Here is a 16,650-nt window from a genome sequence, read left to right as displayed (position 1 = left end):
GTCTCACAGACTGAATGTTAATGTCTAAGAGCAGTTTGGGCGTTATTTTAGTTGACGTTTGCATGCCATCTCTGGCTGAAGGACAGAGACATGAATTTGGAAGTGCTGTAAGCATTGTAAAAGTACGGAAAGTGTGGTTGACAGCTTACTTTAACAGACAACTTCCAGTTAATGTTTAATGTCATTTTTCACATCGACATGATGGCTACAGACGGCGATGATGGTTTACTCGCTTGAATTGCAAATTGCCCAATTGTTTAGGGTGGCCAGTCTAATAGATTCAGATTTCCCTCCAAATGATGAATTATTTTGCAATTATTTCACCTAATTTACCTCATTTTAAAGCAGCATTCCAAAGTGATTTTCATTCAGACTCCTCAGCATATTTTATAGGTTGAATCTGCGGGTACGTTACTCACATGAGTGAATCGAGTTGACACAATAGCAGGAAACTAATGTCGAAGGGTTGTTGAGTTACATTTTGAGACCACCTAGAAAAGTCTAAATCTGTGCTCTCTCCAGTTTTGACTGACAGCACAGGCAGAAGTATATTTGCAGCTCAGGATGCCATCAGTGGAAAATACAGCAACAACTTGCTGGAGATAGCGCTGCTATCACACTAGTCACATTTATGCCATTTTATTTACATTTTGCTTTGTATGTGAAAAAGCCTGGAAGCATAATTTGTCACATGATGCACCCATCAAAATGATTTATTATTGTTAATCTGAGCGGCCCTGTTTCAAATAGGGTTGCAAGTGATGTCTATTTTCATAGTCAACTAGTCACCCATCGTCCTAATGACTAGTTGGCCTACAACATGTACAGGTTGATGAACACGCCAAAACATCTCATTGTAGTGTTGCTAATCATGTTTTTAAAAAAACACGTCAACACTTGAAAAGTGCTAATAGGTTTGATGTTTGTTTGGCAAATATTGCATCTCACTTTAGACTTTCATGTGTCCATTCTGAAATGTTTCTTTACATACACCGTTTCCAGACCCAGATCCATTTCCCCTCTCACTACCCATTGTGCTAACCTGCTCATGCACAGAACAGAGCATTGACACCATGACTCATCGACATGAAGCCGTTCCTGACTAATTTAAGAGTCTAATTTAATCAACTACATCGACGGGTCATTGCGGTCCTAAAAAAACAATAAGTAATGATTTGAAATTTGGCACAATGTATTCTCATGCTGGTAGTCAACCAGTGGCTCCTGTTTAGTCAGTAAACCACTGCTTTTATTTTTGTGAACCTCAGGCTGAAAAAAAAACAACAAAAAAAACAAGCGATTTCCAACCTGTTCCATGTGTATGAGAAACGTCTGATTGCAAATTCTAGCAGGTTTTATGAAGGCCAGAATTGAAACACAAATACACCCGCTTGTGCCTGTATCCATAAACATGTATTCCCCAATGCTGGCCTCGAACATTTTAAGTGAGGAAAATGAGCACATTTGAGAAATATTTGGAATCAATCCTGGAAGCAGAATGAATGTTACCAATGAGGCAAGGTGACGCACTGTAATATTAAGTAAACCGCTTTTGAGATATTGTAGGATCCTATTTAGCTGGTTCTACATATTAGCTGTGGTTGACTTTTCTTAATTATTGTCTTGCCTTTCTTTGCTCCCTGCTGTGTGACAAGAACTGTTTTGAAAATCAGTTTGTCCCTAACCACCAGAAAAAGCTTGCGGCCTAATTTTAGTTTGAATTCACCAGGGAGTCTGATTCAGTCTCCGTGTCCCAGAAATGACAAATTAATTTTTCAATTAGCCAAGCCTCCAGTGTATAAACTCTCCAAAGTATATTTTTACACGTCACATGATATTTTATTCATTTTTGTTAGTGTTGCCTGAATTATTACTGTGTTGGTGTTTGTTTTTGCCTGTGTTGATGGTTACTGGTGAGGATGATAAATAAGTGATGTTGGACTTGCAGTGGCAATGAATATATGAATACATGAATTGATAAACAAATTGAAGTATTCACATTGGCATTTTTCTGAGCATGTCTATGTGTTTGCCAGGCGTTTGTTTGATCACACGCTCGTGTGACTGCTGGCATGCGTGTCGTATGTGTGTGGTGTCACTGAGGAGCAGGATTAGGGTGGTGGGACTGCTGAAATAGAGCTCATCTATCTATGAGTGTGTTTGTGTGCCTCTCCTCTTGTATCAGCAGTGAATCAGAAGATTGTGTATGTGTGTGTCTGAAAGGCAATTGGATCAGATTACAGAGAATCTTGGCACCAGCTTAACTGCAATCCTCCAGAGAGTGGGAATAAATGAAAGCAGAAGAGCCGCAGTTAGACTAGAGGAGAGCCAGCGATGTGTTAATGAGATGTGAGAGTGGTTATGTAACTGTGACTTTCTCTCGATTCAACATCTTCTCATTCTCTTGCGCTCGTTTGTTTTCGACAAAGGAAGCCAGAGAACGGCGTGATTCAACTCTTTCATTTGATGGTTTCAAGGTATCCAGTTGGATTATTTCTGTCAGATAATGGTGACTCACACAGTGTCCCCACACCGACAACTTGTCAATATTGATGTGTGCATGTTCCCGATGCTCAGGATCACTTGTTTGTTGTCCTAAACTGCAATGTTAGAGTCAGAGGTGCTTGAAATACACACAAGTTAGAGGACATTACTTCACACATCTGTTGTCCACAAACAGATTGGTTGTGTATGACTGATCTTGACATACATAGATGGATAATGTTGCCATAGTTGCAAATGTATTTTTTTTTAAAATTTTTTAAATACCTATGTACTTAAAGTGACACTTGTAATAAAACATAGCACACATTTTGATTTTAAAATCAAGGAGTTGTGGAATATTCCTGTTTTTTGACCGAAGATGAGTGTCACCTGACTGCTGCTGGATAAAAATAGAAACCATTATCCTGTTGGCTACTTATTGTTGATGTACTTGATTGAGCATATTATTATTATATTATTGTGGTTAAATGTTGCGACTGAAATGAGGCGTCCCCGCATTCATCTATGAATTGATTATCAATCACGTGATTGATCAAGAGACAATCGTTGCCCCCAGCTGCAGTGGGACGCAGGGCTGTGTGCTAATTGCAGGCCTTCATTTGATCGTGCAATGACTGATCAATCCTTCTGTGGAGCGGCTGCAGTCAGAGAATCGATTTCCTGACTGGTAAAGGGGAAGACAACCACTGTTTCGTATTGTGGCTCTTTTGCCTGAGTTTAATTGAAAATGTGTGAAATTCTCAAAGGATGCTTCAGTTCCTTCTCTTCACAGCAGCATTCTCTGTAGCTGCTGTCCTTGGAGTTCAAAGACTGGAATGATTGTTATGCTCTGCAGCGCCCTCTTGAACTGTGTTAGGATTCTGGCCTGTGCGTCCTTGCAGGAATAAAAGAACCCACACTTTCATGCGTGGTTTATCAGCAAATTTGGAAACAAACCTGTGACCTTAAACCCAAAGTAGGATGCTTTGGAAAAAAAAAAACTGAACTGAACTTTTGGCCTTGTCCAGTGTTTTCAATTTGTCTCTGACCTGCTCACTTTATTCTGTTCGAGCTTTCTCAGAATGAACTGTTAATCTTATTCAAGTTAAGTCATCGTTGAAGGCCTCACGTACGTTCTGCCATTCCTGAGTCAAAGTGATGAAAGGAAAATGTGCTTTCAGTGCTGATCAGCCGAGGATTTATTCCAAACATGACAGAATCAGAAAAAGCGTCACAAGCGGAGTACTCTAATCTTCTGCAATATCACCCAATAATTGTGTGAACATTTGCTCCCTGCTCTGTAATCATCTACATTACTGTGTTGACTTCTACTCTCACATTAGGCGTCTGCTGTAAATGTTAGCTCTTGACACCTTGCTCTTGTGTGCAGGTAGTTCCTGCTTCAGTCAAATAGACTGATGACGGAAATGTGGCTTCATGCTGTATGATCTGCCGCCCCGTTGCCGTTTCATGGAAAGCTCTATTACCTTGGGATTCATCATCACAAAAGTAGCTCTGCACGCCATTATCATGTTGATCCGTGCAGTAATTCATTTGAAATGCAGAGTATGTGTTTGAGAAATGTTGAATGCAGCTGACTGATGGGACGTCACTAAAAATACTTTGGTGCTGAAGGTCATGGGTTAAAACAAGAGGAGAGAGTGACCTGTAGGGACCTGAGGCTAGATCATTGGTGCTACATCACTTCCTCATTGAAAGCCACTTTGGATAAAACTACTTGCATGTAATTCAAGGAAGTTGTCTTGTGGGTCAGTACCCAGTGCCTGGAAATGAACATTTAGTTCTCTTTGGAGAACTAAATGTTTGATGATAGAGATTAAAATCTTGGGACACGGACTATCTTGGGAAGTACAGAGAATGTTCCAGAGTAAGGGTTGTGTGAGACTTCCCTTTCATACTTTTTACTGGAGGGGAGTTTCTTCACACTCATGGGAATGCTCTTGTCTCAGCAAAGATGGAGGCCAGCATTGGTCTATTACGCAAACCAAGAACTGGCACTCAGCACATCTCATCAGGTGGCATATCGCTTTGCAAAGTGTATCCTAGCTGGCCATTTTGAGTAGACAAAGAAATGGACAAATATGCAGCAAATTTTTATTTATGCTTGTGTACATGGGTCATGTGGCTGAAGAAACAAAAACTAGGTGGTTGTGATGACTGGGGAGATCAGCAAGTCTTCTGTAGAAAGATTGATCTGAGTTAAACCAGTTAATTCTCCAGCTCTTACAAGAGTCAGTGTGTTCCACGGTCTCCAGTGCTTGAGATGAGAGGAAATGCAGCGGCATCAAAAAAGAAAGAGAGAAAAAAAATCACGCTAGCACAAACAAAGAACATCGAAAAAAGCTGCCAGTGTAAGCGTTCGGGATTACAGAGGAAAACTGCTGCTGCAGATTCGCATAATAATGCTGTCTGAATTAATTTGCTTCACTTATGCTGAGTCTAATTTAAGTTTCACTGAATTCTAATCAGGTGGGTGTTTTGAGGTCAACGTACCAGGATCCACTGAGCTGTAAAATATACAAGCCGGTCAGAACAAGATCATAATTGGTGAGCGAAGCCCTTATCTTAGCATGAACAGTAGGTGACCTTAGATCATCATTTTGAAATGCTCAAGATATTTTCGCTAGTTATATGAGAACGTCTCTGGTCGAACTTCAGCAGTAGAATAAATGTAATGCATGCTCTTCAATTAGACACTACAGAAGGAGAACAGGCAAATTTGAAAGTCTCTCTAATCCCTTTCTGTTCATTGTCTACTTCATGGGATTTTGGCCCTCACTTGTCCCGTCATTCAAGAATGCTGACATTTCCCCTCTGCGATTGAGGATGTCAATCTTTTCATATAACAACCTTGAATCATCATGTAAAATTATCACTATCACAGACTCGGACTTGTCTGAACCACACAAGCTGTGTGACTTTGGAGTGGTAAATGAAGATGGTAACTTGGATGAGGTGTTATTTCATACATAAACTGTCTTTTTAACAAAAATATTTGAAGTCATTCATGATTTAAAAAAAACATCAAATGCAAGTTAGATCCACTAGTTCACTTCTGCTAAATTACTTTTGACATCAACACAATTAATATATTAATATATTTATATATATATATATATATATATATATATATATATATATATATATATAAACTAATTTGTACCAATTTTGTTCTCAAGATTGTGTCAACACCGGCGCATACAGAGAGACCCAGACCAATCTGGAGTGAAACACCAAGAATGAGACCAAACTAAAGCATCATTAAGTCTTTTAATGACACACACATTTATTTCTTACTGCAAACGAAACAGTAGAAATACTGTCCTTGGAACAAAGTAGTTATTTGTGTTCTGTTTGGTTCTCGGTCCGGCCTTGTGAGTGGTCTTGGTCTTAGTCACTGTATGCTCTGGTCTCAACATGGTCTTGAGACTGTCTTGTCTACAACACTACACATACAGGGGTTGGACAAAATGATGGATGGATAAGGTGCTTCCATCATTTTGTCCAACCCCTGTACATGACTGTCATCCCTGTTAACTAGTAGACGGCTCCTTGTAAAACGAACAGAATAGTTACTGCCTGTAATTTGCATTGTAGGAATTGATCACTTGTTTTTGTGTTGCATAACTCTGACTTTGTGGTGAAAGTTTACTGGAAAAACTAATTTGTATTTCATGTATTGACATTTCATATAGTGGCTCCCTCCTGGCGTGTAAAGAGGAGGCAAAAGTACATTCACTGCTTGTGTGTGAAGCTGTGTGTGTGCAGGTGCGTGTAACAACTTTAATAAATCTCTCTTCCAAGAACTCCCACAAGGAACCGCTGATGTTCTAACAGGGACTCATTAATGAAGTGAAATCTGCTGAGTAAGCATGTTGGACGAATTCCACGTGGATTGTTTGCAAGTGAATATTAATAATGGTGTCAGATTATTCGTCTGAATCTCCTTTTGATGAGAGATCCTCTACTCGCACACTTAATTCTTGAAAGGAGCACAGATGACTGCAGTTTCATTTTATGTAAGATATATTTGGGTCAGAGTTCCAATTTTCTGCAGTTGTTGCTCCGGGCTATGGCTGTTCCAGGGATCCGTCTCTCATTTATTGTCATGTCATTTAATTTGTCAAATTCCGTAAAGGGCTTCCAAGCCAACAAAGTTTCAAACTTCATTTTATGGACCAAAATGTAAAATGAAAAGGACTTCTGTGTTGGAACTAGCTGGTAAATAGGTCATCCAATTATATCATGACGCCCACCGGATTCTTCACCACAGGCCCTCACCATCAAGTGTATTTTCTTGAAGGTGTTTCATTTAGACGGCATTGAATACTGTAGCGTTTCGTTCTATAGTCCTACTCTCAGTAGAACTAGATCACAGTTAAAAGTCAAACTGTTTTTGCCTGTGGGTTGAGGGTGAAGCACTCTGTGAGACAAGTCTATAGTAGAACTGCAGGTCAGTCCAGAAGCGTCCTCTAAATATTTTCATTGAATGTTGCTCTGCAACAAGTGGGATAGTCTCTCAAATTATTGATGCTTGTCAAATAAAATGCAAATGTATCTTGTAATGAAATAATTATTGTTGAAAACTAACGACCTACCAGCGATGGGGTGATGAGTCTTCATGAAACGGTGTCCTGGTTTTCAAAGCTCAGTAGGTGGTGCTCTTGGTTTAAAAATGATGCCATGAACGGTTTGGTTGTTGGAGCAGAGAGTGCCCTATAGTGGGCTCTGAAAATGAAGACGCTATTTCACAAGCACAAACATACCATGACAAACATCGAGGAACTCTTGGTGACAAACCAACTTTTCTTATTGAAGGTCTTGCTCTCGTAGAACTATTTGTTGTCAACCTTTATATGGTGCAAAATTAACACAGCCCACTCATTCATTTCCTCATTAACCACTCAGATAGTCCCTGGCTTTGTGCGTGAAGGTGTTGTGTCATGCGCTGCAGGACTGACAGAGTTGCAGCAATGTTACATTTGACTGTAATGAGGCATTACTAGTGTTTGTTTGATTTGGGGATATTATCCACCACTAGTTATGAAGTTGTGAGTGTTAAACTGAGCATCTGATAAATGAAGAGATCGACAGTGATACTTTATTTGTTGTGTTGCTGCAAAGATTGCCAACATGACAATACAAATGGTCCTCACGACTGCATGTTTCCATTAATGGTCTTGAAAAGTTGCGAGCTGTTGTTGTCAGTCTTACATTTGTTAGGCCTCATTACACACATATTGGGGTCACGTTTGACCAGTGATTTTCACCTGAGAATTTGGGTGAATGCCTTCGCACATTAGTAGAAATGAGATGATAATTTAACATGAGACTGCAAGATGATTAGCCTGCATACTTATACTATTTATTTTTCATGGTGGCGATGCTGTTCAGGGAGAATGAGTGAACTAAGTCCAGACTTTGAGCTGTGCTCAACCTAGACTTCTGCTTCAAGGCAGCTCCTCCACCTCCTTTTGACTGAATATTTGCATATGTGTATCAGTAGTGAAAGTTGTATCATGTCGTCATCTATTCTTATTGCTCTTTGATTGATGTCCTGTGTTTCAAATTTGTCTTTATAATCCTCCCGGTACTCGGGTGTAAACAATTCATGCATATGAAATATAAATATGATACACCATAATGTTATACGAGGTGTGTCAAACCTGTCCTCTAAGGGCCACGGTGGAACAACAACAACCCACAAGTGTAGCCCTTCGGTCAATCAGTATGAAACCCAACTGTTTTACAGTACAATTTAAACGTGATCAAATGAATTGCATTGCAATGTAGCTTTGGTTCTGCTTATTTAACATCAGTTCTCAACACAAATAAATGCAAAGCTAGCAAGAAATTTACATGGAACTTAATTCAGAATATGAATCAAGCATCCTCATCCTGCAAGGTGATATTGTCTGTTGAATAACTCATTCTCTTCATCGGCAGACGTGAATATGAATCAGTCTTTGTTTCATTTGACAGCATCATTATTTTGACGCTCTGACACAAAGTGTGAATCCCATTTATTTGACAGGAAGTGAAAATATGTGTTCACTGCACTTCCATATTATGGGCGAAGGAAAAAGGTCCAAGAAAGATGTTCGGTGATGTTGTCTTCTGCATCTTCAACAATTTAATGTTGTTTTTTCCTTCTGGGTAGGTTGGCTATGAGAACGCTGGCACGGTGGAGTTTTTGGTCGATAAACATGGGAAACACTATTTCATTGAGGTCAACTCTCGTCTCCAAGTGGAACACACGGTCACAGAAGAAATCACTGAGTAAGTCTTTACTTGGCAGCAGTTTAGCTTTTATCTCAGCAAATGTATTTTCTGGCATTGAATAATGAATATGAACAATAATAATTATGTAACAACCAAAAGCTTGAGCTTTTCCAGATATTGGTGTGTCATTTGTGTGGGATTTTTGTTTTGGAAATGTGTGATTGTGTCATTTAAAGCGGCTCTGCTATGGTCTCGTCTTACATTCAGTGTTAGCAAGAAACGTCAAGCTAAAGGCCTCCTTTATGGCATTTTCACTTGTTCAAGATTGGAGTCTGTGTTCCATGTTGACGAAGGTATGAATATTTACCACCACCATCGATTCTTAGTATTCCTATTGGCTTGAAATCTTATTTCACATGCATGAACTGGGGTCGACGTTCTGTAACGTGCGCCATCTTGAAATACATTACCCACTAAGGGACATGAAACTACGCCGCCTTTCATGTTTTCAGCTCTGACATGGTAAACTCAGGCGCTGCTAATAGTTATTGTCGCTACACTGGACCCGTCAAGTTTGAGAAGAAAACGTGGAGAACCACACTTTTCTGACCTCTCAGATTGTTTCATTTCAATTGACAAATGTTACTGTGATGACTTGTTTAGTATTTATTGTTGTGTCTAATCAGAAAGAAATACCGGAATAAACAGCTGCCTCGAACCGTCAATAGTTTTTGGCTCAACAAAGGCGTTGATTACTGACATGACATAAGGTAACTCATAATTTGATGAAAATGCCATGAAGGTGAGATATCAATAAACATTCAAACAACTCCAAATCAATCTCCGATCCGAGAGTCTAGAACAGGCCTGGCCAACCCGTGGCTCCCGAGCCACATGCAGCTCTTTTCCCAGTTTCATGCGGCTCTTCACCAAACTTTGTCATTCCCTAAACTAAACGTATGCCATGTGTTTCACCTGTTATTCATTGTTCTTACATATTTGTAGGATGTGGCTCTTTTCAGCAACAAAGTAAAACAATGTGGCTCTTAGCCTCTGACTGGTTGGCCACCCCTGGTCTGGAAGCTAGAAGGGAAGTGACATTAGCTCATGTGAGCGACATTGCTACATGCTACTTATGAAGTGCACATGCTGTGATTCAGATCTTGTTTATTCAAACAATCCCATCTAAAATGCAGTGAACACACCAACATGTGACGAGCGATTCCGTCAAGGTGATGTTTGGGCATCTTATGGCTGTTAACCTGGCTGTTCCATGCATCTTTGTTACGTCCTACACTCTGAGTCCTTATCCGTCCCTCCACTTTTGAAACAAGAACAATCACAGACCATTGTTTTTCCAAAGTGGTTGGGCGAACGAGTGTTAATAACACAACACGTGTGCAACATGATCAAAGTTTAACACATGAACAGCGCAGAGAGGTGGCGATGGTGAAACTCATTGCAGTATACCAATGAGCTAATGCATGTCACCCTTTCGAGCCCAATTGCTGTCTTGGTAGATTTACGTAAATCACATCTTGGCTTTTTGAAATGTGCAGACAACACAGTTACTGTCACTGATGTTTGTGGCTGCCATATCAGTTGTAGTCTTGGTTCTAGTTTTTGGACGGAAATACTAATTAGTTTTAGTTACATTTTAATCAGGTCAACCAGTTTTTGTTTAGTTTAGGTCCACGAAAACTCAAATATTATAGTCAATTTTAGTCAAGGAGACATGATTATAATTATTAGAAGAAACAAAAGAGGTTATACAATTACTGTATTTACCATTATATACAATTAATGTAGGTACATCATCATGAATAGCTTTCAAATATATGCTTGTGCACTGTAGTATTATGTATATGACATACAACATACATACAAACATTTATGACATATCGCATCATGTATTTCAATGCATCATTTTGGCCAAATACAACATTATTAACGTTTATTGATTTTTATAGTATCAACAAATGCTGTTAACATATGGTGTGTTAATGGCACTTGTTGCGACTTACTTACGAACAACTTTCACCACAGTTTATCACCGGCCTGTTCCTCCACTCGACATTTGTTTTTTTTTTTTTTTTTTTTTTATCATTGTCATCGTTGACGAAAAAAAACACAAGTTGCTGTGTGCTTTCAACTGCGTGACGTAAGACAGTTGGTTGCAATACATGGTTTTGACACTACATGGAAGAAATTCTTACACAGTGTACAAATGTGAATGAACATTCTAAATTAATTTTGAAAATGTTTAACTCAACATGATGTTCTAACACAATTGTGCATTCTTGAAACATGGAAAGGAACATGAGATTTGTTGACGGACTACACGGATTCTCTTTCAACTTTCAACCTCTTTTAACTTCTTTGCCGAGTTCACAGCATAAATGTTCCTCAGGGATGAGGGGATGTGTTTTTGGCTGGTAATGAGAGAGACATGGTGGTTACAAACTTCTCCCAATGCTGCAGACATTTCCCAGTGGCAGTTTCACAGACATGACCTACATGGAAGGCTTTGTTTGAAAACAAAACAAAAACACTCATGTTCAATTTGGGAGCTTTTCCAACGGTTCCTACTGGATCTGAACTTTTATGTCTGTCACAATCTGTTTATTCTTCTTCAGCTGTTACTGAAGTGAATCAGATGATTTTGCCGTGTACGACAATGACATTTTCTTTTAAAAATTCAAGATGTGACATAATGTCCGTTTCCTGGTAAACAGTTGGGAAGCCTAGCTGAAGCGCGTCTCCAGAGCTGCTGATCAAACACACAAGTTTAATACTTTCATTTTCATACACCAACTATTGTTAAATGTAGACCAAGGACTGGTTGTTTCACGTAGCTGATGCTTACATTGGGCAGCCAACTGTCACTCCAGAGTGCCATTTCGCGAGCGGACCACAGACTCCATCCATAATATATGCAGTATGTACACATTAAGTCACTTGGCAATCAAACCGAGACAAATGATAAGTGTAGCCTGACAAAATGCTCATTTGCAAGAGTTTTTTGCTGGTTTACGAGAGAATTGGCTGCCCTGTGCTAACATGTTAGCGCTCTTTGCTAAACGCTACCCATTATAGGTCTGTACGATTGTAGGTACTGGGATTACACCATCAATTTGATTGATCGATGTCTTGGGCTATGGAGAAATTTGTTGGACATTGGTTATTTAATCCAGCTCCCACGGCGTCTCTCTCCTGCTGCATCTGTGCAATGCAGGTTCACTGAAACAATTTCGGCCCCAAAATATTACAGTCAAAACTTGTTCTAGCACCTTGTTATTACAACAGCACAGTATTATTCTCCCCATAAACTGAATAATACTCTTTATACATACAGTACACAAATACAACCATGGTCACCACGTGTACCAAATGTCTGTGGGAGACTGAAGTGTGCATTTTTATTTACTTTTTTAATGTGTAAATCAGAATCCAATTATAAATTGAGTAAGGCAAAGAATCGCAATATAAAGCTGAGTCGTGATATAACAGGCACCCAACTATCCCAGCCCTACTGTTGGTTTGTGAGATTGGATTACTGAAGAATAAAATCACATTTGTCCCCCTTTAATGTGTCATGACCCAAACTTGATAACTCAACTTGCAGGAGTCATATTTGCAGCTCTGATCTCAGGAGGCGAGGTTAAATACTACCCAAAGTTGTAGTGTGGTTGTTGGTGACTCCTAGACTGATTGGGTTTTCAGAAACTGCTTTTCTACTGTGAATTTCATCCACTAACACCCCCAAGGTTTCCTGGTAATGATCAGAAAAAGAACAAAATGTTCAGTTCTCTTGTGGAAATATCTTGCATGACACCGCTTCCTTTCAATTCAATGAGGAAAGGCTAGCAGGTGAGAAGCCACAAGCAGTTGCTGCTGATATAAATGTGTTTCTTGCCGCTTGCTGGAGTTCAACATTTGAAGGGGACAACTCTACCCAGCAAGATTTAAAAAGATGAAAAGGTGAATATAGGATCATATAAAACATTATCTGTTAGTTGGATATGTGAAAATGAAAAAGAAAAATAACTTGAATGGGCTTTTTTTTTTAAGTCCTCCTAAGCTAAGGACAGGGAACTGCAAGACCTGTTGTAGTAGTCTGGTAGAATGGTAAAACATATCATGGCTTTAGGAGTGTTGAAATTTGCTTGACATTGCCCCAAAACAACAGTTCAGGCTGCCACATCTTTACCATGTCATCATGTTGGCTTTATCGGTTGCCTTAATGCTGTATGAAATCTTCCTTCTGCAACTCACACTGCTCAGTGTGATGGATTGGTTCCCTGTCCTCAACAGAGACAACGTTTTCAGTCAACAGAACCTTAGGGATGTTGTAGAAGAGGTTTGTTGTTTAGAAAAAGATATTTATTCATTTATTTTTTTAAGCTTCTGTAGAAATGTTTTCGTTCCACCCAGAAAGATTGTGTGTTTACAGGGGAACAGGTGTGAGGTGGAGAACTTGGGAGGAAGATGAGGTGAGAAAGTAATGGGGAAAAGCTGAATAATGCGAGGAAGGAGTGCACAAAAAGATGAAATGGCCTCTGTGCAGATGTGAAACATTTGTCATCTGCTGGAACCTTAGGGATACTGTATCTACTGATGTGATATGCCAAATCAAATCTGAATTAGATGTTTTGTTAATGTTAGTTATCCACATTGATTCCAATGTTAATGTCATCTATAATGAAGGAACACAATCTTAACATTTGCTTCTCTGCAGCAAAGATTCCCACACATATATCTCACTTCAAAACGGGCAAATCGACCCCTGCGCTGCTTTTTAAAGTGTGAGATAATATAGCGTTGGGCTTTTGTATTTATCTTTCATAAATCATTTATATCAAGTTTCACTGATAGCGGCGCACCATAGTCGCCTCTCTGTCTGCCTAATACAATGTCACAGTTAATATGTAAAAAATAAAGGAGAGAAGGAGGCATTATCACTAAATATTTCTGGAGCATCCAGCTGGTGTTGCTCGGTTTGAGATGAAAAGATCTGGACATTGCATTTTAATACCAGTTTCTATGTGTGTTTTCGGTCTCTGCCGCCTCTTTGTTTAATAACTTTGTCCTTCGTCTGTCCTTTTCATAGAAGCCATGAGAATAACTTTATGTTGCACTTCTGCCCTGCATTTTCATTTTTACCGTCACTGCAATTTTTCACGAGATGTCATTTTTATCAAACTTGGGTGGGGTGCACACCACCATTTTTTTCTTATTTTTGACAAGTTTTGTTGTGGCTGTGGACAGTACTTAATGCAAATGGAAATACTTCTGCCATATAATGTATCTTGTGTTGATTCTTATTCACCAGTTCAGATATTGGAGGACTTGGTTTAGACCTTGAAGATTTCATCTTTTATTCAAAGGGCTTATTCATTTCTGACTGACTTTGACAGTATTTTTGGTTGTATGTACCAACCCAGAATCTAAACTCAATTCTTTCAATCTCTTTATTTTATTTTATTTTTTATTGTTAAAAAAATCATTGCATAATACTAACCCGAACTCCAGATGAATGAATGAAATAGCATGGACCTGCGTGAGATGCCGGACCTATTTTGTTGTGTGACTGCATCTTGGAAAACATTGGTGCGAAACTGCCAGAAAAAAAAAAAAGTTTTTGCTTCTCTACACCTTTTGCAATGATTTCCCTGCCCCATCCCCAGTTTCCTTCACTGATAGGTAAGGACGACATTGACACTGACTTGGGCGACAAGGATGAGTACATCTTGCTATGGAGACCACACAATTGTTGCTGATACACCATGATGCTGAACACAGTTGTATTCTTTTGGAGTTTGTAATCATCAAAATTGTTATTTCACATAGAAGATGGTTGTTCATTGAGCTGAAGGTCACGTTTAAGACCGCCTCCCCTTGAGCCCCTTCCCCACCTGTCTCCCCACATGTCAATCTCAGTCTCTTTTCATCTTCCGATTCCATCAGCTCTTCAATCCTTCATCTCGTTCATTTTTTCCAACGTCCTTTCGGCACTGTTGGTTCTCCAAAATGGATCCTGCCAGCTCTCCTCCCATTCTATCAATCTTCTTTTGTCACAGCTTGACACATGTTTATACATTCCAGTCCCCACCTCTTTATCCTTTACCTCACCTTTACCTCCTTCACTTGGTCCCACTATCTCATTAATTGAACTTTTCCCATCATTAAAATCCTCTTAACTTTTTTCGTCCTTTACCACCCTACTGAGCTTTCTATAAGTTCTTTAGAAATCCAGTCCAATACCTGACAAATCTTATTTTGGATGAGCAGCAAGAGTCTTGTGCTAAATATTTATGAGAAACTTTGACTGGAGTGCAATAGAAATCTTTTGGACTTTATTGCCGGCGCATCTATCAGGATGTTTGTTGACAGAAGACCTGAACTGTGTATTCTGGATGAACAGATTATCCTTTGGAGGGTACGTGGATCTAATTTATGCCGAGCGGTGAAGTTTCCTTGCTTCATCTTACATGGAGCCAGAAGACATCACCTATCGGTCACCGCTATTGCTTTATCTTGCGAACATTATTTCCGGCAGATGACATGAGCACATGTAGGAAAAGAGAAAAAACTTGGAAGCTATTAAATCTCAATTGCACAGCCGGCTTAGTGCTGATTGGCTATGTTGTTCCCCCCAGGATGAACTTTAAAGAGTGATGAGACAAGGGGTCCGTCTCTCTTTTATAATACCACCACCGTCTAATTAGGGCTCATTGACGCCGCACTGTCGGGCCACGAGCCAAATGATGAAATATGACGGCTGATGAGAAACTTTGCAGTGCGGTCCGAACCCTGTCACGTGAATCCCTGATTCTTTTTCTCCATCTCTCATGTGGGAAGTCATTCAATTCTTCTGCTGCTGTGCCAGAAGCAATCGAGGCGTCAATGTGATTTTTGCCTCAAGCTGATGAATAAGAGGAAGTATGTTTAAGATGCTCAGCCTCCACGGATATTTAAGACCTAACCAGGAGGCTTCTAATGCCAGACATCTTTTTTTGAATTTCATTCATTCATATTATTTCATAATGAATGCTTGATGGTGGGTCACCAGATCGTAACTGTGTGCATGGAGCTTTTCCTAAATGAAAGCCGTCTTTTTTTTCCTTTGAAGTTGTAATTGTATCTCCTTCCAAAATAATAATGGATAAACTGGCCTTGCTCTTCAGTGGGTCCATGAGCCAGTTCCTTGTTGAATGTTTCTTAAGTATGAGCCTTCTTTGTTGAATTGAATTCTCAGCGGGAACTGCTTTTCGGATTTCCAGACAACGCTGGAGATGGGTTGCGTTTCATTTATGTGAGTTAGATCACGGTCTTTTTTGAGGATGATATGGTCCTGTTGACTTCATTGTTCCGTGACCTTTAGCTTGTGTTGTATTGATTTCCATTCACGAGTGCCACTGCAGAGGTGAGCACTAGAATGCAGTATCTGATGGAAACGGGACAATGCTAAACCTGAGCTCGATTCCATATGGTATGATTTCCTTGATGATTGCTAAATGATAGGCGTGTAATGAACGAGTATCCTCGCCAAACAAGACATATTAAACCGTTCACTGAAGGTAGCATGTTAAAAATGACAAAACGATACTAAAACATTACAACCTTTATTTTACTAACATATAATGTGAAGAGATGAACAAATTAACATCAAATCCGAACTCACTCACAACTTATTTTATTTTACCCTATTTTAATAAGAAACGACAAAGTAAAATGACTCTTGAATCACAATCAATGTGAATAACCCCTTGACAATGGCCATATGCCATTTGACACATTTGCATAGAATGTCAATAAATTTTGACTTCAATGAATAAGTGAGTCATTTCAGGAGTCCAGCAGAATTATTTTCATGAATAAAAAAATTGCACAGGAAAGATTTTAACTCACAGAAATTCTGCA

At 39.4% G+C, this 16,650-nt stretch overlaps 1 protein-coding gene across 1 annotated transcript in view; it reads left to right on the top strand.

The window, feature by feature from the left end:
• LOC128755270 (pyruvate carboxylase, mitochondrial-like) overlaps positions 1-16,650 on the top strand; it is a 174,878-nt gene that overhangs the window by 25,283 nt on the left and 132,945 nt on the right. Inside the window, exon 10 of the mRNA XM_053858484.1 lies at positions 8,666-8,784. Within this exon, the coding sequence (XP_053714459.1) occupies positions 8,666-8,784 (119 nt within the window). The remainder of the gene's footprint in view (positions 1-8,665; positions 8,785-16,650) is intronic.

Source organism: Synchiropus splendidus, chromosome 3 (assembly GCF_027744825.2).
Source record: "Synchiropus splendidus isolate RoL2022-P1 chromosome 3, RoL_Sspl_1.0, whole genome shotgun sequence".
Lineage (NCBI taxonomy): Eukaryota > Metazoa > Chordata > Actinopteri > Syngnathiformes > Callionymidae > Synchiropus > Synchiropus splendidus.
The sequence above is the reverse complement of the archived record's forward strand: the minus strand, read 5'-3'. Positions and strand labels throughout refer to the sequence as shown.